Raw genomic sequence first — 21,959 nt, 5'->3', positions numbered from 1 at the left:
TAAATAACTACAAAGGTAATCAGGACTCTCCCAAGCCCCAAATTAAACGGCAGAGAGCGCTAACTCCACTGACACACAGGTGTTCCGGAAGCCCCGCCCCCTAGGGAGGCGGGGGCGTGCACGTATTGGGCGGGGCCTTCCGGCTCGATCACGCCCCGTGGGCGGGGCGTAAGCGGGAGGTCTGAGCTGGAGCATCCCCGCGGTTTCCTAGGAGATGAAACACACAGCACGCCACAGCTTGACAAGGGAGTGAACAAGGTAAGCGGCCGGTGCGGGCAGGTAATCCCGAGCGGGCAGCGGGGCCGCCACCCTCCGTCCGAGCCAGCCCGAGCCTGTCCTGCGAGGCGGCCCGGCATGTCCCCTCGGCTCCCTGTCCTACCAGCGCCAACCTCCGCCGAGAGAAGGGGCCTGGACACCGGTAGGGGGAGGGACTGGAGGGAGGAGAATTCGGGGAGGGGCGGGGCGGGCAGGAGGCGGTCAACCTGCTCCTATAGCTGTCGGTTCGCTCCGAGACCCCCTCGACCACTTTCCTGCGCTCCTAGACGGCGCGGTCAGTCCTGGGTTGGAGGATGACGGCGGGAATCCAGCAGTCTGAGGGACCCGCACCCCCGAACCTCTACCCCAAGGTCTCCCAACGCACCCCCGCCCTCCCCCGCTCCCTTGAGTGCTTAGGCTGGAGGGGACGCTACTTTTAGGAGTGAGGGGCGGGATCAGGTCTGGAGAAGGCAGTGGAATTGAGTTGAAAACTGTTACAAAATTAAAAAGGAGAAAGAAGAAAGAGAAACTGGGTCCAAATTCAGTCCTCATTCGTGCATTCCCAAATGACTCCGAGGTACAAGCGGAATCCCGGCACCGGGTGGACCAGCGGGCGCCCCCAGTCCTCACGCCGAGCCAACCGCGGGGGGGTCAGGGGCTCACCTGCCCGCTGCGGCCGGACACGCAGGGCCTCGGGGACGAGCCCTGCCCGCGGACTGGAGTCTTTTAAAAGCCCCGGTTTGCGAGAAAAGATCAGAGCGTCTGGGAACCAAAACTGCTTCTTTACTACAAATAAGACGGAGACATGGTCAGTCTAAGGACAGGGCTGGAGTCGCGGGAGGGGAGGCAATAAAACTGGCTTTTTAGTGGTTTGTAATCTCAATTCTAAAAGGAAAGAAATGTATGTAATTGTGTTTAGATAATCTTTTAAAATGATCAGGCATTTGTTCTAATTGTAACGGAATTCTCATAAAGAGAGTCAAAGTTATCGGAGTGGTTTTAATCAGAAAAACAACCCGTTCGGTCGAAATAGTGGCGGAGGCAAAAGTTACTTTCCAGCCTTTTGGCCGTCCTTTATCGGCCCCCCGCCCTGTTCACCGCCGAGTGACCGGGAAGGGACAAACCCTCCCCTCCCCCCCAGGGCGGCCACCTTCTGCCTACGCAAAGCTGGCTGTCCCATCTCTTCCTTGGGGTGGGTTATTTTGGTTTGGTTTTGCTTCGTTTTAAAACAGTTTGTGAATATTAGCACAAAGCACCATGGTTTTATTTTTTTAACACAGAATCCTGTTTTCCCATTGTAAAAGCTCCCCCTGTAAACGTATGATTTGGTTAGTTTGAAATCTTTTTTCTCTTTTGCTTTTGAAACAATGGTTTTTATGGCGTTACTTTTTTTTTTTTTTTTTAAACAAACGTTAATGCCAGCCGTAGGGTAATAACATTACAGCAGATTCTACAAAGACAAGTTGAAGACATGGAAACGTTATCTGCTCAGTGATTGGGCAGACACAAATTTTACCCTCCATTTGCCCTCTCTGTTAATCTTCTTTAATCCTATCTAAATCCCTTATTAGCTGGCAGAAGCTGTTGAGAACAAAGCTCAAGTTTACAGTAATTGCGCACTTAGATAAAAGTAAGACAACTAGAATGGGAGAGAAATGATAAGGGTATTTATCTAATGTAGGCCTATAATTGAGCCTCTAAATAAATGTCTTTTTCCTTAAACCAGAACATAAGGTTTGTATAACTCATAAGAAAGTCAGTAAGTATTGGAGCTTGACTGCAGAAAATTCCAAGTTCCTAACAGTTCTATTAAATTAATTGAGGATCATAGTTACATTACATTTACTTGTTTTGCTTTGTTGCATATATATGGAAATATAAATATATGGAAATATGTGCATAAGAAAGCATGTTAATACATCCCTGTTTTGCAGAATTAGCTTTCCAAAGGTCCACAGAGAAGAATATATGTAACTTGCAGAGAAATATTATTGGGTGTGAACTGGGGACCCATAGGCAGTCTGTCTTTTAAGTTACATATACTGCTTTTTGACTAGTAATCTGTTTAGGACCTTCCTATTCTACACTGATAAAAATAGTTGTTTATATGCTATCAGTGAGTAGGTACATGGGAGTAATGATTACAAAAAAAAAATCCTTTACCTTTATATATCTATGCCATTAGGCCATTATCCTTATATTTTTAGGGGGATAAGGGGACAGCTGAAATTGTCAGCTTCTCACCCTGGAGAGCTGTTTATTTTCTATTTAACATGACTCAAAAGAGGCCTTTTTAAAGTTTTGTTTGGGAGCATAGTATGTAAACTTGTGTTACTTAAAGGTTAGTAAACTGGCCCAATTCTCTGAGAGCCACAAGTCAGAGCTTTTTAAAATTTATGTCATATCCATAATCTTCACCCCTCAAACGAAAGAAACTGGGAAATGGCTGTGTCCCTTACTTATTTTTCCCTGAATATAAGTATCCTATGCTAAAGCACTTGAAACAAACTTTGCGTTTCCAGTGTTTATTTGGAAGATGATTGGTTAGGCTTGGAGTGCAGTTTCTACAATAGCCACTCCAAAACCGGTTGGGCTTCCAGGACAATGCAGAAAGGAGTCAATGACTGAATGGTCTGTTGTGCTAATAGTACTGATGATGGTGGGCTGATGGTCTTAATAGTGGACCAGAAAGAGGCAGTTAATTCCACTTTTGCAGGTTGTTGAGCCGCTGCAAGGGAAAGTTTCAATGTTTCTGGCACCTCTTACCTCTGAACTTCTCTCCCCATCTGGGCCGCTCCCTCTTTCACTCCCTTCTCAAGCCATTTGTCCTTTTCCAGAAGTGCCTACATAAGTGCCTACCTCTCAGACCCTCAATGCCTGTCCTCAGTGAGGTGTTAACATGAAAATAATTTGTTGCATATGCAGCAGATTTGCAAAGAAAAGAAGATGCTATTTATCCCATTAAAATTCTTAATTAAATAATTTTGGGGGGTTGGGTAAAAATAATAATTTTCTTAAGGAACTCCAGGAAGACTCCCTTCTCCCCCCATCTCACACTCTTTCCCGTCACTGTTTCTGGCCTATAATTTTTCACTAAGTCCTTCCAGGTGTCAGGACGAGACAGATGTAGCCCCAGGGTGTAGTCAGGGTGGGGAGAACCCTGTGCACTTTCCCGGTTGTTTATAGCAGTTAGGAATCTTTAGGGGGCAGAGGGGGTGGGCAGCTTTCATTGCGGGGTAGATTCTACAGGGTTTGGCAGTGAAGAGGGGTGGTTCCTTTAGCTGCACCAGTGATTGTAAAAGCTGGCAAGAATGGGTTGTTTAGCAGTTGGGGACTGCACTAAAAAACCAAACAGCTTCAGGCTAATGCAACTATTAGACTGACTCCGTCATTGATTCTCTGATTGCTCATAGGTCATTTAATCCCTCTGTGTTTTTATTGTATAATTTTACTGATATGATAAACACCATGGCCTTTTGGACAAATTTATTCTCTGTATTGTTACTTAACCAGAAAGAATCAGTAAACCTCTAGAAAGCACATTTCCTTAAAAGAGATAAGTATGTCACCTTAAATAGAAAAGCTAGAAAAGAATGTCAAGCAATTTAGGGATTCCCTGGCGGTTCAGTGGTTAGGACTCGGCGCTTTCATTGCGGTGAATGGGGTTCAATCCCTGACTGATGAACTAAGATCCCACAAGGCTGCCCGGTGCAGCAAAAAAAAAAAAAAAAAAAGAAAGAGAGAAAGAAAAACAATTTAACATGCTGATAATAAAATGCAAAATACTGATTTAATAAGATTCTAAGTGATCAGAAGAAATACACTTTATAGTCTGTGTTTTGCTTAATCATAGCACAGGATACAAAACAAACCCCCAAACAGCTTTCAAAATTATATTTCCTTATCCAGATAAAGGAAAAATGAAGGAAAGCAAATACACGTTTTGGTCAGGAAATAGGTGAGGAGGCAGGGGGTGTTACCTTTCTCTATATTAATGCCTTAATATTGAGAATCTGTGTCTATGTATAATGTAATGACCACTTACAAAAGAACTTCATTTTCAGGCAAATGGGGAACCATTTGCTGGCATATGTTAAGACCATTTGCTCAGATTTAAGCTGAGAAAAATGAAGGAGCCACTAAATAGAACTGGAATTTACTATTGTGATCTCTTTTTCAAGATCCTGGCCACGGAGTTAGCATGGCCTAAACTACCTCTCATGTGCCTTTGAAGTGGTTATTATGTATATGAAGTAAAATAAATGACAAATTAACACACACTCCCTGTTATTTAAAAGCCCCACACCTTCTTCCAAAGTTTCCTGTGGACAAATATGTTCCTGTATAAGGGAAACAACGTAGGTTTAGCTCACTTCTCTGCCATGTTTCCTCAGAAAGCCTATTTTTGGAAGCCTTAGGTACTTTGACAACTACAACATATTCTTGTCACTCCTAAATTTCTGCATCTAATAGAGAAGCAATTTTTATGATTTTATTTCATGGAGATCGTGCTACAGTGAAAGCAAAATAATCTTTGAATGAAGCACCAGATTATAAAAGGCATTTTATTTTTTGGCCACACCGCACGGCTTGTGGGATCTTAGTCCCAAAACAGGGATCAAACTCGGGCCCCTGGCAGTGAAAGCATGTAGTCCTAACCACTGGACCACCAGGGAATTCCCTGTAAAAGGCATTTTATTTTATTTATTTTCAAATTTATTATTTATTTATTTATTTATTTACTTTTGGCTGCATTGGGTCTTCGTTGCTGCACGCAGGCTTTCTCTAGTTGCGGCGAGCAGGGGCTGCTCTTCGTTGCGGTGCACAGGCTTCTCATTGCGGTGGCTTCTCTTGTTACGGAGCACGGGCTCTAGGCACACAGGCTTCAGTAGTTGTGGCTCACGGGCTCAGTAGTTTTGGCATGCAGGCTCAGTAGTCGTGGCTCATGGGCTCTAGAGCACAAGCTCAGTAGTTGTGGTGCATGGGCTTAGTTGCTCCACAGCATATGGGATCTTCCCGGACCAGGGCTCAAACCTGTGTCCCTGCATTGGCAGGTGGATTCTTAACCACTGTGCCACCAGGGAAGTCCCTGTAAAAGGCATTTTAAAACAAACTATTTGATAGTGCCAAACATGTTGTTACACTTTGTAACTAAGCATACAGCCTTGTAACAGAATGATAGAGATTTTTTAAAGCAACATAAGAATGATAAACAGGTATGAAATGAGAAATTGTTCCTTGAATGCAGAACGAAGACAGAACAATGGGAGGAAATTATTGAACGCTGTTGTAATGAGGTAGACACTAAGGCTTTATGTGCTTTGTGTGTTTTCTTTAATCATAGTTATAAAATCAGAACCTATAGAAACCTGTACCCTTCAAATATATACAGATCCACAATCCCTTTTCTGTAGTTTTGAAACCCACAAAGCTCTGAAAGATGAATTTTTAAAAATTAATCTGGGGCTTCCCTGGTGGCACGGTGGTTAAGAATCCGCTTGCCAATGCAGGGGACATGGGTTTACTCCCTGGCCCGGGAAGATCCCACATGCCGCGGAGCAACTAAGCCTGTGAGCCACAACTACTGAGCCTGCGCTCTAGAGCCTGCGAGCCATAACTACCGAGCCCGCATGCCACAACTACTGAAGCCCGCTCGCCCAGAGCCTGTGCTCCGCAACAAGAGAAGCCACAGCAATGAGAAGCCCGCGCACCGCAACGAAGAGTAGCCCCCGCTCGCCACAACTAGAGAAAGCCCAGTACGGCAACGAAGACCCAACACAGCCAAAAATAAAAACAAAAAAATAAGTAAATAAATTTATTTTAAAAAATTAATCTGTGCAAATTCGTCTGCAACAAAACGTGACCCGAATGACGCGAGGCCATTTATGGTCTTCATTTATTTTACTTAGTGTACTTTTCATACATTTTTCTACAGGCACATTAAGATGCTGCTTGGGAGGTGTTACGTACCATATTACTTTTCTAAAATATGCAAATTCCTGGATTCCAAATACGTCTGGCCCAGGAGTTTCACATAAAGGATTATGGTCCAAATTAAATGTGATGCAAACATTGATTCAAAGAATGGACATAGTAGAGCGTCTGACTTCCCAAAATCTGATTTGGACTAATATAGATTATATTATATAGTCAATAAAAAAGCAATCATGCAAATCATTAAGCCAGTATTTATTGAACGTTCATGGGATAAGTAACATGGTACCGTGTAAATGAAGCATTCACCAGTGAGTACCATCAGTCTTTTATAGGTGAACATCATTCGCATCACACAATTGATTTACTGACACATGCTTAACACGTTGGTATTTATAATTTTCCTAGGTTACCAGTAAATTTTTGGAAGAGGTTCTTTAATGAAAATCCCTTTTATTCTTGTTTTGTTTTTTTTACAGGGTGTTCATAAGAATGGAAGCACTGTTTCCTTGCCAGATTCCTTATTGCTGTATCTTATGAACGTACATAATCTTGGGGAAGAGCCTGTGTTTAATGATGACAAGCCTGTCACCAGTGTAGCAACAACAGTCTAAGGGCAAAAACGAACAAAAATAAAGAAGCATTTATAATTATATTCAACAAGGAAGTCATTTCGGTCAACAACTTGTGCTGCATTATCTTTCCAAGATGAACCGATACACAACCATGAGACAGCTGGGGGACGGCACTTATGGGAGTGTGCTGATGGGCAAGAGTATCGAATCAGGGGAGCTGGTAGCCATCAAAAGGTACCATGGGCAACACTGCCAAGTTTGCCGATCTTTCTTTTCCTTTGCTCGCTCGAGACTATATACAAGTACAGAGAGAAGTCTGGTTTAGACCCCATGCTTGTTAGGCTAATATGGAATGCCATTCTGGAGAAAACATTGCCAAAGAAGGAGTTCAGCTGATCCCCACATACGTTAATTTTCTGATTTGTCCAGCTAACATGGACAAATCAAAAAATACAAGGGCTCTGCTTTTTATGCATGATACATTTGAACTGAAACTGAAGGTAATTTTGGAACTTAAAGTTGAGTACAGAGTAGAGCTTATTGTTTCTTTGAAACAATAGGCCTCAAAATCAGATGGTATTCGTAGTATCAAACTGAGTTCCGAGTGGCATATGGAATTTTCCTGACCTTACCAATTAAATAGAATTAATTATTATTAACTTATTTCTTTAATCCACTGTATTTGTTATCTATCATATGTAAAAAAAATTACCCCAAAGCTTAATGATTTAAGACAAGAACAAACATTTATTAATTCACAGTTTCTGTGAGTCAGGAATTTAGGAGTAGTTCAGCTGTGGTTCAGGCTACAGGTCTCTCGTGAGGTGGCAGTCAGAGGCGGGCCAAGGTCACAGTCATCTGCAGGCTGAACCAGGGCTGGAGCATCCATACCCAAGGTGGTTCACTGTTATCAGTCTGCTGGGGGTGCTATAAAGAAGTACCACAGACTGGCTGATTTAAACAATGTACTTACTTCCTCACAGTTCTGGAGGCTAGAAGTCAGAGATCAAGGTGTCAGCTAACATGGTTGGTTCATGTAAGACCTCTCTCCTTGGCTTGTAGATGGCTCTCTTCTCCCCATGTCTTCACATGATCGTCTCTCTGCGCATGTCTGTGTCCTCATCTCTTCTTTTTTTTAAAAAAATTTATTTATTTATTTATTTATGGCTGTGTTGGGTCTTCGTTTCTGTGCGAGGGCTTTCTCTAGTTGCGGCAAGTGGGGGCCACTCTTCATCGTGGTGCGCGGGCCTCTCACTATCGCGGTCTCTCTTGTTGCGGAGCACAGGCTCCAGACGCTCAGGCTCAGTAATTGTGGCTCACGGGCCTAGTCGCTCCACAGCATGTGGGATCCTCCCAGACCAGGGCTCGAACCCATGTCCCCTGCATTGGCAGGCAGATTCTCAACCGCTGCGCCACCAGGGAAGCCCCTCACCTCTTTTTATAAGGACACCAGTCATATCAGATTAGGACCCACCCTAAAGACCTCATTTAACCTGAATCACCTTGTTAAGGGCTACCTCCAAATACACCCTGAGGTACTGGGAGGTTAGGGCTTCAGCATAGGAATTTAGAACATCATTTGGCTCATATTCAGCTTCTGTAGCAAAGTTTAAGCCACAGACTGGGTGGCTTAAACAGCAGAGATTTATTGAGACAGTTTTGGAGGCTAGAAGTCTAAAATCAAGGTGTCAGCAGGGTTGGTTCCTTCTGGGGGCTGAGAGAACAGGATCTATTGTAGGTCTTTCTCCTTGGCTTATTCATGGTATTTTCTCTCTGTATCCCTCCCACATCAACTTCCCTTGATGCCTATCTCTGTGTCCAAATTTCCTTTTTTTATAAGGACAAAAAGAGGCCTCAATTTCTCTCTATATGGGGCTCTACAGACAGTCACTTGAGTGTCCTCATGACATGGCAGTTGGCTTCCACCGGAACAAGTCTTGGAAACTGATTACAACATCAACTAAATGATGATCATCTAAAAGTTAAATGCTTTAACAAATGTTTATCAAATGTTAAAAACTTTACACTATCATGATCTAAAACTTTACATATATAAGAAAATACTTTTATAAAATATTGTTAAATAGCCATTATTATCAAATAAGTAAATGTACAATGTACAATAACTGAAATGAAAAATAGGAATAAGAAGAAACTTCCCTGACCTGAAAGGTGAAATATTACAGGTACTTCTTGTAAAGTTGGTTTTAAGACCAGAATGCCTGCTATATCCCCTACTGATCAAGATTGAACTGGAGACCCTAACTAAGGCAATAAGAGAAAAAAATAATAAATGAGGTGTAAGTATTAGCCAAAATGAGATGAAATCATCCTTATTTGTGGGTTAAGCAATTATGTAAATTCACACAAATAAATACTTCATTACACATAAATAAATTTATATGTAAAAATATCTTTAAAAGGACTGTAAAGATTTACATAAACTTCATGAAAGCTGTGGCTTCTGGGGAGAGGGGGTAAGTAAATGAGAATGAGGGTTGGGTCTTGTATCATTTAAGGTTATCACCATTGATTTGTTTTCTATAACAAAATGTTCATTATTCCTTCTGTGTGGCAAGATCATGTGTTTGTTTCAGTCTTCAGTTTCATAAAATGGGGAATTGGGCCTCACCTGCATAGAGCTGGGTAAGACCTTGAGAGAAGTGAGAGGTCAAATACTTTAAGAAGTCAAATAGACTGAATGCTGAGAAGAAGTCATACGTGTATAATTTAGGAATGCTTTCGGTGTATGAAATAAAAAAAACTAACCAAAAGTAAATTAAATAGGGATTTATTTGTTTCACATTGTGAAATGTTTTGAGGTGGGCAGCCCAGGGCTCATACCTGGTCTCAATGCTGTTATCACAGACCTAGGTTCTTATGTCTTCAAAAAATAGCTGCAGTGGGAGAGGGTGTGGAGAACAGGGAACCCACCTACCTTGTTGGTGGGAATGTAAATTGGTGCAGCCACTATGGAGAACAGTATGGAGGTTCCTTAAAAAACTAAAAATAGAGTTACCATATGATCCAGCAATCCCACTCCTGGGCATATACCCAGACAAACCTATAATTCAAAAAGATACATGCACCCCTGCATTCATAGCAGCACTATTTACAATAGCCAAGACATGGAAGCAACCTAAATGTCCACTGACAGATGAATAGATAAAGAAGATGTGGTATATATATGCAATGGAATACTACTCAGCCATAAAAAGGAATGAAATAATGCCATTTGCAGCAACATGGATGGACCTAGAGATTATCATACTAAGTGAAATAAGTCAGAAAGAGAAAGACAAATATCGTATGATATCACTCATATGTGGAACCTAAAACATGACACAAATGAACTTATCTATGAAACAGAAACAGACTCACAGACATAGAGAACAGACTTGTGGTTGCCAAGGGGGAGGGGGTGGGGGAGGGATGAACTTGGAGTTTGGGATTAGCAGATAGATGAAAACATATATAGAATGGATAAACAAGGTCCTACTATACAGCACAAGGAACTATATTCAATATCCTATAATAAACCATAATGGAAAAGAATATGAAAAAGAATATATATAGATATATAACTGAATCACTAGGCTGTGCAGAAGAAATTAACACAACATTGTAAATCAACCATACTTGAATAAAATAAATTTTAAAAAATAGCTGTAGCAGTCTAGGCCTTGAGTATGAGTTCCAAGTAAGAAGAAATAAGAGCTGAAACAGTTACTGTTACTGTCAGTCAGCTGCTGTACTTTCTTCTAATTAGGAAAGCAAAAGCTTTTCCCCACCCTTCTCCAGAAGACTTCTGGTTACTCCTCAGTGGCCAGGAGTGTGTCACATGTCACACGTAGCAATAAGAGAAGCTGGGAAACTGAGTACTTAGGTGGCCATTTTGTATCCCTGGGTTAAAGCTGGCCTATGTTAATAAAGAAGAGAAGAAAAGTGGCTCTTGGATAGACAAGTCATAGTGTCTGCCACATTCAGTAACTACTGTGTGCCGGACAGTGTTCCTACCCTAATTAAAGACAGAGTAAAAATGAAAGAGAAGAGGAGGAGTCATTTGGAAGGCTTGCAAAAAGTTTAAAAATTCATTCAACACGTAATTGTTAAGCTCCGATTACACTTGGTGCTCGGGACAAATGGGGATGGGATAGATGAGTTATAAATAGACCAACAAATTAGAAAAGTTACAACACAAAATATGATAAGTCCTATAATGGGGGGATACCGGGGCCTATGGGAGCACAGAGAAGCAGTGCTGGAGAGGTATCTTGGAAGGCTTCCCCCATAAAATGAGATCTCAAGAATGACAAAAATTACCAAGAGGAGGGGAAGAATATTCCAAGCTGTAAGAATAATATGTATGAAGGCCTAGAAGCAAGAGAGTTTTTCCCTTGGGAAATTTAATTTAGGTCACTGGTAAGAAACCTTGTGGTATCTGCTGCCATCTCCAAAAAAAATCTGTAACAGAATTCATTCTAGGGGGTGTTGGTAAGATCCCCGCACCTCATTAAATTAACAAATATTATTAAGCTCTCTGCCCTTTAAGGACCTGAGAGGCCATTCCATTCCTGAGGATCTCCCATTTGTGGGACAGTTCCTCAGGAGCCCAGCTGTGGGTATCGAAATCCATCCATCCATTTAGTAAACATTGATTGAGCACTTACTATGTGCCAGAAACTGAGCAGGCATGTGGAGGTGTCCTCAAGGAGCTTGCATGTGAGGAGAGGGGAGAGGACTAAACATAAAAGTAAACTCTATGGTATGTAAGAAGGTGGGTAAAGTGCTACGGGAGAAAAAGCAGAGCAGGAACGGTGACCTCACAGCCACGAAAATCAGCTCCGGGCATTGAAGAAACAAGGATCGGCCTGAGGTGGTCTCTCATTTCCTCTAACCAGCCCAGCTCTTTCTAGCTGTTTCTGTCTGGCTGAATCTTTTTTTTCAGCCTTCACATGCTGGCACCTTCTGTCTTTCAGGTCTCATCTGAAATACTGCCTCATCAAAAAGGCCTGGGGCCTGGCCAATTCATCTCATGATCCTGAAAGCTCATTTGTATGTCTGCTTTGTGTTAACTAAAGTCTATTTCCTGTGAGATGGGAAGCATCAGGGTAACCATCTCTGATTTCATCACCCTGGCGTGTAGGTGTTGGATGAATCAATAAATGAAAGAGAAGATGGCAGGGAATCTAAAAGGAATTCTAACAGATTGGTTTAATTTTTTATAATTAATTTCTTTAGAAATCGGGATAATTGTTTTGCAAGGAAACTTCTGTATTTGCTGCATATAGATACATGCATTACCTTAGGGTAGTATTGATAACTAGTAATTGCTGAAAAGAAAGTAGCATATTAGTATATGTGGATGCAGCTAGTACAGATTTTTAAGAAGAATAAAAGTTTCAATTTGTACTAAAGTTTGAAAAGGAACTTGGATATATTAACTAGCCTCTAAAACACTGGATTAAAAATTCTATAATTACTTTTTAAGAATCATAGCGATTATATGTATAGTTTTGCATGGATTTGATCAATTTACTAAAATACTTTTATACTATATTTGAATTGACTTCTATTTTATCTCAAATTGAGCACTGTGCTAGATTTACTTTTATCATTTTAGCAAGGCATTTATAAATCTATAGTACTGAAACGTATCTTTTGGTAAGTTGGTTAAGCCCTCAATTTCTTCAAGCTCCTTCATAAATTTCTAGCACCTGAATGAGTATAACTGAAATTCTGATTCACTAAGGATATTAGAGATAATAGTAGTGATGCCCTTCATACCTTATTGTAGCTGACCACAGATACCGGTAAAAATAAGGACATCTACAATAGTATTTACTGAGTGCTGAACTAAGCAGTCTACAATAGGCTTTTCTTATGCAGTAGTTTCTACTTTATAGCTAAGCAGTTTGCAGCACAGAGAAGTCATTAGGCAATTTGTCCAAGAAGTGACACAGTCATGAACCTGCACCAAATGGCCTTGAGATACACAGAAGGGAGATGATTTCCTTTTAAGGAGGAAGGAAGAGAGATATCACAGCTTGCCCACAGTGAACTAATTATAGGGTAAGAAAGCCAATGGTGTAAATTGTGTCTTCAAATCCCCGGTCCCTACACACTAAACTTTTCTTCTTTTATTGCAGAATGAAGAGAAAGTTCTATTCTTGGGATGAATGTATGAACTTGAGAGAAGTTAAGGTAAAATCCCAGAGATGAAAAGAACCCCAGAAGGCCTTAGCTCTACCTCACACGTGTCTCATTTCTGAGGATGGTAGCTAAGGAGATGGTTCCGTTCTCTGCGGGAAGCAGACCAAAGATAATTATATTTCTTATGTTTTTCTTTATGTTCCTAATTTCTCATTTCTCATCAGAATGTCAGTGGAGAACAGAAAGTAACTATACCCTCATATTTAAAAGTATACTCTCACTTTTAAAAGAGCATTTTAGGGCTTCCCTGGTGGCGCAGTGGTTGAGAATCTGCCTGCCAATGCAGGGGACACGGGTTCGAGCCCTGGTCTGGGAAGATCCCACATGCCGCGGAGCAACTGGGCCCGTGAGCCACAACTACTGAGCCTGCGCGTCTGGAGCCTGTGCTCCGCAACGGGAGAGGCCGCGATAGTGAGAGGCCCGCGCACCGCGATGAAGAGTGGCCCCCGCTCGCCGCAACTAGAGAAAGCCCTCGCACAGAAACGAAGACCCAACACAGCCATAAATAAATAAATAAATAAATAAATAAATTTAAAAAAAAAAAAAAAAAAAAAAAGAGCATTTTAATCCATATTGTCAAAGGAAAGATAATTTTTTAAATTACCACATACCATTTCTTTATATTTTATGTTGCATAACTTGGATAAATTTTTGGAGACTTTTGCATGGCATTCCACATAGTTAAGTCAGAAAAAATTAAACCTATTTAATGACCAAGAAAAAAAAAAGTGACAGACTGAAATGTTTTGTAGCTATTGTTGACCTGGTTTATTTTTGCACTTATATTCGTTACTTAGACAATTACTGCTTACTTTATATTTTTTTTAAAATTTATTTATTCAATTTATTTATTTTTGGCTGTATTGGGTCTTTGTTGCTGCGTACGGGCTTTCTCTAGTTGCGGTGAGCGGGGGCTACTCTTCGTTGCGGTGCGCGTGAGCTTCTCATTGCGGTGGCTTCTCGTTGTGGAGCACGGGCTCTAGGCACGTGGGCTTCAGTAGTTGTGGATCGCGGGCTCTAGAGCGCAGCCTCAGTAGTTATGGCACACGGGCTTCGTTGCTCCACAGCATGTGGGATCTTCCCGGACCAGGGCTTGAACCGGTGTCCCCTGCATTGGCAGGTGGGTTCTTAACCACTGTGCCACCAGGGGAGCCCACTGCTTACTTAAATAGATGTTCTAGATGTTTTTAGACATGGAAATTTTTATAGATATTAAAAATTTAATGAATTTAGAAGAAATGGAAAATTACTGAAGGTACTTATCATCCTAGCATTGATGAGATTGTGCCAACTTGTATAACTTTGCTTTAAGAATTTTAATGCTCATTTGCTCTATTGCAGTCTCTGAAGAAACTTAATCATGCCAATGTGATTAAACTGAAAGAAGTTATCAGAGAAAATGACCATCTTTATTTTATATTTGAATATATGAAAGAAAACCTCTATCAATTAATGAAAGACAGGTATGTCTTTATGAAAACTAATTTTTTCCTTATTGTCTCCTCCACGAGTCCCTTGGATCCCTTCATTATGTCACACTTGGCAATGTACAGATTTATCAGTCCATGAAGTAGCTTTAGTTATCTTTATCAAAGGATAATATCTAACGTTGAAGAACCATCATTTTTCCGTGGTAATATCTTAAAAGTCAAGGTAAATATTTCATATAAGCACACTATCTATCTATACTTTTTGAAACAAAAATCTATCTATAGTTTAATACTCAATAATAAAGCTGGCCTGGGGCAAAATTGAGAAAATTGTCTTTCTTACTCTCCCAAACATCTTGCAAAAGGTTAATGAAGGAATGGAGGAAAGAATGAAGTTGCTTTTAAGAAAGGATCTAATACACTTGTTTATTAGAATGCTTAAGTGAATGATAAAAATGTGTTACCAATCCCAAGGAAATTCTCATTTTAATTTTTAAACATATGAACAGAATCTCTAAAGAAGGAGAGTTCAGTCATCTGCCATGAGCTTGGAGAGGATAACATTTTGGTGGTAGCTGCTGGTCACATCTGGGAGTTTAATGTCCATTTTGGCTGTTTTTAAAGCCAGAGTTGTTCAGCAAAAGAGCCTAAAATAGGAAATGAATTTCCCAGTAGAATGATGTTGATTTCTCTCTCTCTATTTCTTAAACACACACTCTCTCTCTCTCTCTCTCAAGGTCTAAGGATGGTCAGTGAATTTTTCTTTAATCATATTTTTCCTTCTTTCAAAAAATACTTACTGTATTGAATGCCTATTATGTTTCAGGCTGATATCATTATGACATTAATAGCAGTTAAAATAAAAGTAAAGGATATTCTACCTCTCAAATCAGTGTTTATTTTTCTAGAGTTCTTTCTAGCTCCTGTATACAGACATGCATATTTTCTATGTAGTTGTAATTTTAGTGGTGATACATTTTTCTGTTTGATTTATTCACTTATAGGCATTTTTAAATGCTGATACATAATCTTCATAGTTACCATAGCTAGTATGTTCTGTTCAATGACTATAGCAAGCTTCACTTATCTCTTTGAACTATTTAAAATAAATATCAATGGGAGAATAGGTTGGTAATTACAGTGTATAATACTGATGTAATTATTTTGTAGCCATTAAAAGTGATAATTATGAAGATTATAAGAGTGCTTATAAGTGAATAAAAAACAGAAACCAAAGTTGTATTTATGTAACATTGACACCTAATATAAAAGTTATACACACAGATGGATTAGGGCTGGATTAGAATACTGAAAAATCAAAATAGTTTCCTTATCAGGTGGTGGGATTATGGGTAATCTTCTTGGCTTCTAATAATAATTTATGCTCTTTAAAATATATGAAATGATAAACATATGCATGGTATATTGAGATATAATTTTGAAGAAAAAATTAAGTACATGTAAATACATGAAATATTATACTTTCATATGATTTTAAATATATATATAAGTGGAAGTGGTGAATGCAATTGCAAATGAACATTAAAAACACTCAACTTTGGAATTTCATGATTCAATTCTGGATTTCTAAATTAAAAGAAAATTAAAGTGATATTGTTTAGAATATTATTCAATGTCAAAAGTATAAATTAAACCATTAACAACTGTACATGGAAAAGGGCTATTTGAGGTTAATGGTATTTTTACACTTTGTTTTTGGTAGCTTAACTTCCTGAAATATTGTTTTTGAGGATTAATTTACAAGCCTTTTTTATTCTAGTAAACTTCTTTTCCATGTCAACTGAAGACCAATATACAAAACCTTTGCTCTGATACTATAACTGTACCTTTAGTGTACACCATTCTTTTTACAAATTGAATTACATAACTGTTTATTTGTTCATTTCTTCACAGAAACAAGTTGTTCCCTGAGTCAGTCATCAGAAATATTATGTATCAAATATTGCAAGGGCTGGCATTTATCCATAAACATGGTAGGTTTCATTGCCCTGCCTCTTTAGATTATTGTCACGGTCATGCATAGGAATTGTATATGAACTGTTAAATAATCTTATATTGGATAACTACAAGTTTGGAGTATGTGCCTACTAACTGACAGTTTTATTTTAAAAATTTAGAATTTCAATAATTCTATATAAAATAGAATTTCTATAATCTGTAACTATCTTCCTCTACAGCAGAATTTTTTACAGTTTGATCATCAGCATTTAGTCTCAGTCATCATAACCCCATCCTGCTACCTCATTCCACCTAATTTTACCATGAAAATGGAAAAAAAAAAAAGGTCCCTCTTTTGGAAAAGATTGGAATGCTTTGATCTATCATGATCAATTATTAACACTTAAATAGTTTAAAGCACCTGTGCTATGGTATTTTCCAGTTTTCCTTAGTATTTACATTTAGTTGTTTCTATATTTGGAGAAATTATTTTTATGCATTTCTTATTTATGTAATCCTAATTTATAGTTTTTTGCATATCTATCAAACCAAAATAAAGTTAATATTATTATGAAAATTTTTAGTGATTTAATGATCATTAATTTTTAATGATTCTAGTTTAGCATCACTAGATGTTTAGATAGATATTAAAGATGTTTAGATAGATATGTTTAGATAGATATTTACTAGGATAGTTTATATCGTACCATTGCTGCATTCTGAGCATTGGCATTAAAAAATCACCATTATTAGTCTCCTTTCATGTTTCATCCTATGTTTTATATTTTCTTCTCTCCTTTCTCTTTTAACTACTACAGGAAATAATTTATTTTCTAGAAATGCTATGCAGAATTCCATATAAACATTGTAAGAACATTCCTGAATCCCCAGGGGTTTTTTTGTCTTATGTAAACTATTAAGGTCTTTAAAAGCCTAAAACCCATGAAAATATATTACAATCCATTGATAAAAGTCAGTCATTTATTAATTACATGGAATGTAAAGGATATATGCTATTTTAATTGTTCATATTGGATTCCTTATCTTCAACTCATTTTTAAGCTCTGGTCAGCATGGTTAACTCTTGATATTTGCCTGCATTAATTTATGCCAATGGAAGCAAGTGTGATGTGGAAAATCAAAAGCCTCATGAATTCTCTGATTTTTGGAAAGAGTTTTGTGTTTTGCTCATATTTCTAGGCTAGTAGTAAAATTGGTTTAGATTCCTTGGATATATACCAACTATCAGCAACTTCAGAGCATAAGGGATTGAAGGAGGAAACCAGCTTGGAATTTAAAAATTGTTGCTGAAAGTAAATAACATATGAGTAATCTAGAGTTGGCTTTATAAGTGCCTACATAGTGATCTGGGAAACCAGACTCCAAGAACAATAGACATTTTTACAAAAGCTAAATTATTCTTGCCATAGTTTGTAAACATCTCAGATGTAATCCTTTGAGAAAATAGATATTTTAAAAACAGTAGCTGTCAAAAAAAATGGACTAATATTTTAGTTAAAGTTAGGACCAAGTTACCAATATATTTATATTAGTGAGGATGGGGAAAACCTCAACTGTGGTTTAATTAAGATTTTATGGAGTAATGTCACTTTACCATCACACGTGCTCCCATTCCTGTCTTCATATTATGAAATTACGATGTGTTCCTCTTGGAAGTTAGTGAAATGGATGGATCTCAGTAGCGATTTTGTGTAAGGAGTACCAGGTAAACAGAGTACAAAACTGTTGTAGATGTCATGGAGAGCCCACACTGGCTTTGAAGGGGTTAAAAAAGTTTAGGTTTAGAAAAGTCTTCCTAGCTCAAATCTGCATGAAAACCCTCTGGTGATGATGATGGTCACCTACAATTGATGACCAGGCCCGTTCTTAATTCTCCACCCTGCAAAGTCATTAGGATACAAGTCATCTGTGTACAACCGGTGTGCTTTACCTACTCCTCAGACATTTGCAAGGAGGGCTTTCTGCCCTCATTTTCACTGGGCTGCCATGTAGCTTTGGTAACTAGACATTTATTTTATATATTAAATTGGTAAATAAGCATTATAATTACTGGGGTTGTTTCAACAAGGCAGCTACCAGGGGAGAACTGAGCTGTTAAATAATTTTAAAGGAAGGAGTTGATTCAAATGTGTGGCGTTCCATTTGTGTTTAGTGGACTTCTCAAAGTGATTATACTCAAGGAATCGCAGGTTAAACGACAATGTGGTAGAGCAGTAATAAGACCACCTTCACTGACTGAAGCCTGATATGCAGCGCTCCTTGAACTTTCACTAGACTGCTTCTCTCCAAGCTTCAACCTCCTCATCTGCTACCCACTCGTGATCATAATACCTCCTTAAGGGTGTTGTTCAAATTAGCGGAGATAATCATAATGTGGCAGTATCTAACCTAGTGCCTGAACTCACCAGATCCACAAATAGAAATACATGTGGATATTTATTTTTAATGGCCATATATACTGTATGAACTTCCTCGCCAAATCGTTTTGAAAGCAGGGTCCCCACCTCCCATCACTGTGTAGACAATAAATATGGTTTATTTTTTTCCTAAGTTCACCTTCCTGATTAGAACAGAGAGGCTCAGCTATCTTGTTAGTAAATCAAATATGTCTAGATATGATGATTTATTATTGTTTTTCCTCTCTATATTACCAAGGCTTTTTTCATAGGGATATGAAACCAGAAAACTTGCTTTGTATGGGCCCAGAACTTGTGAAAATCGCTGACTTTGGACTTGCAAGAGAATTAAGGTCACAGCCACCGTATACTGATTATGTATCCACCAGATGGTGAGTAGTTTTTTGCAACTGTCCAGAGGCAAATGTCTCTGTTGACGTTTTCCTACAGTAGATTGTTACACATCTTTCTGGAGGTTCTATATCAAGTATTTAAAGCAAAATGTAGAACTGCATTTTTTTGTATTCTTTGGAGAGACAGAAGGATTGCCTCATGACTCTTGTGATAAATGAAAAGGGAAGGAAAAAGGATTTCACACATCCATTCATTCATTCAACAAACATTTACTGAACCCCTATTATGTGCTGGATACTATTTTAGGCACTGGGAACACAGACGTGAACTAAGCAGAAAAGAATCTCTGCCTCATGCTGCTTACATGACAGCCAATACGTAAACAAATAGAGAATGTCCTGAGTCACCAACAGAGAGATACACACACGTTCATCACAAGACACATAACCGTCCCATCTTGCACACTACCCAAATGTCCATCACCAGAGGCATATATATTCACCCGGTGGACTGCTTCACGGCAATGAGAATGAAAGGCCTACAACTACGTGAACAATATGATGAATCTCACAGAGACAATGTTGTGAGCAAGAGGCCAAACAGAAAAAGAGCACATATAATGTGATTCCATTTATATAAAGCACAAAAATAGAACGCACCTGCTAAAAGTCAGGATAGAGGCTACATGGTCGGGGTAGGGGCAGTAGCGACTGGGAGCGTGCAGGGGAGGGGCCTCTGCGGAGCTGATGACACGCAGTTCCCTGGTCTGGGTGCTGGGCCCATGCGTGTGTTCTAATTGTAAAAATTCAGCAAGCTGTACTCTTAGGACATGTGCATTTTTCTGTATGGATATTGTATTCCAATAAAAAGTTAAGAATATTTGAGTATCAGAAAGTGATACATATATATCTCTACATATTATTATACAGAAAAATAAAGTCTGGAAAGGGACAGGGGGTTGGAAGAGACAGGAGAGGGAAAGGGTATGTTGCTGTTTTAAACAGGCGGTCTCACGGATGCCGGGCTGGGGAGACGTTGGGGACGCAAGAGGGTTTCAGGCAGAGAAGATGCTGAGTGCACAGGCCTGCGGACAGGAGTGCCGCCGTGGATTCCGCGAAGAGCAGAGTGAATAAGGAGGGCGGGAGTGGGAAACGAGGTCAGGGCGTCTGTGGGGCGCCGGATGTAAGGACTGGGGTGCCGTGCTCAGCTGAGTGAAGCCGGGGGCCCCTGGAGGGCTTTGAGCTGCCGTCCTGAAAAGCGCCTAGAGGAGCAGGGGCAGAAGCAGGGAGACCGGGGAGGAGGCGATTACACTATTTTGGGCAGAAAATGACAGTGACTTGGATCTGGTGGCCATGGAGGTGGTGACAGGTGGAGAATGCTGGCTGTGTTTTAAAGTATTTATTTATTTTTATTTTTGCCTGTGTTGGGTCTTCGTTTCTGTGCGAGGGCTTTCTCTAGTTGCGGCGAGCGGGGGCCACTCTTCATCGCGGTGCGCAGGCCTCTCACTATCGCGGCCTCGCCTGTTGCGGAGCACAGGCTCCAGACGCGCAGGCTCAGTAGTTGTGGCTCACGGGCCCAGTTGCTCCGCGGCATGTGGGATCTTCCCGGACCAGGGCTCGAACCCGTGTCCCCTGCATTGGCAGGCAGATTCTCAACCACTGCGCCACCAGGGAAGCCCTGGGTGTGTTTTAAAATAGAGCAGATGTGATTTCCTGGTGAAGCAGATGTGGGGAATAAGATGAAAGAGTCAGAGACTTCAAGGTCTTTTCCACGAGCAGCCAGAGGGCTGGAGTCAGCCCTGGTGGAGACGGGGCTGCTGTGGGGCTCGTGGCGGGAGGCGCAGTGGTGTTTCGGGTTGAGGGGTGCCTCCGAGACAACCACGGGGAGACGTCACGGTAGGCGGTGGGACCTGTGACCTGGGGTTTAGGGAGCAGGGCTGGGCTGGAGACGTAAACTTGGGACACCTCAGTGTTAAAAATTACAGGGTTGGGTGAGGTCACTAAGGGACTGAGTGTGGTTAGAGGAGAAAAGAAGTCTGAGGACAGAGCCTGGAAAGAGTGACAATATGTCCCGGTTTGCTCCGGACAGTCTCGGTCGATGCCTGTTATCAATAGTTTCATTAAAACAAGCTGGGGGGGCTTCCCTGGTGGCGCAGTGGTTGAGAGTCTGCCTGCCGATGCAGGCGACACCTGTTCGAGCCCTGGTCCGGGAAGATCCCGCGTGCCGTGGAGCAACTAGGCCCGTGAGCCACAACTACTGAGCCTGCACATCTGGAGCGTGTGCTCCGCAACAAGAGAGGCCGCGATAGTGAGAGGCCCGCGCACCGCGATGAAGAGTGGCCCCCACTTGCCGCAACTAGAGAAAGCCCTCGCACAGAAACGAAGACCCAACACAGCCATAAATAAATAAACAAACAAACAAACCCAAAGTTTAAAAAAAAAAATGTGGAAGTGAAAAGAGGACTGAGGGAAAAAAATAAAGCAGACTCAGCTTTAAAAAAAAAACCAAAAAAAACAAGCTGGGGCACGTCTGATCGACCTCTGCTGTATGCTTCCTGATTCCTCCCTGGTCTGATCTGGTAACATGAGAGACCCAAAAACCAAGTTCACACTTTAACACATGGCTAATTAACAATGTCAGTTTTAAATGAGTGCCTTCCAACTGGCTTCGAAGCGAAAAATCAGTTACCTTATTTCTAACAATGGTTTGATTTTTTTCATCACAATTCAGAGAATCAAAGTGAAGCTTTTGGAAGGTCATTCCTTGAAAAGTGAAATGTCTGACATTACTGTGAATGCTTTTTAACTTCAGTTAAAACCTTT

General features: G+C 40.4%; 1 protein-coding gene across 3 annotated transcripts in view; it reads left to right on the top strand.

Moving 5' to 3' along the window:
• Window positions 1–260: 260 nt before the first annotated feature.
• The window catches only part of MAK (male germ cell associated kinase), a 49,652-nt gene continuing 27,953 nt past the window's right edge, over window positions 261–21,959 (top strand). For 2 of the 3 annotated variants that reach the window (XM_036867811.1, XM_036867809.1), the window contains exons 1-5: window positions 6,176–6,998; window positions 12,914–12,968; window positions 14,319–14,440; window positions 16,322–16,401; window positions 19,043–19,175. In XM_036867811.1, coding sequence (XP_036723706.1) covers window positions 6,898–6,998; window positions 12,914–12,968; window positions 14,319–14,440; window positions 16,322–16,401; window positions 19,043–19,175 — 491 coding nt within the window. In that variant the 5' untranslated portion in view covers window positions 6,176–6,897. Of the gene's footprint in view, window positions 419–6,175; window positions 6,999–12,913; window positions 12,969–14,318; window positions 14,441–16,321; window positions 16,402–19,042; window positions 19,176–21,959 lie in introns of those variants that run through there. The other variant, XM_036867810.1, reaches the window with a different exon arrangement.

Source organism: Balaenoptera musculus, chromosome 11 (assembly GCF_009873245.2).
Source record: "Balaenoptera musculus isolate JJ_BM4_2016_0621 chromosome 11, mBalMus1.pri.v3, whole genome shotgun sequence".
Classification (NCBI taxonomy): Eukaryota; Metazoa; Chordata; class Mammalia; order Artiodactyla; family Balaenopteridae; genus Balaenoptera; species Balaenoptera musculus.
The sequence above is the reverse complement of the archived record's forward strand: the minus strand, read 5'-3'. Positions and strand labels throughout refer to the sequence as shown.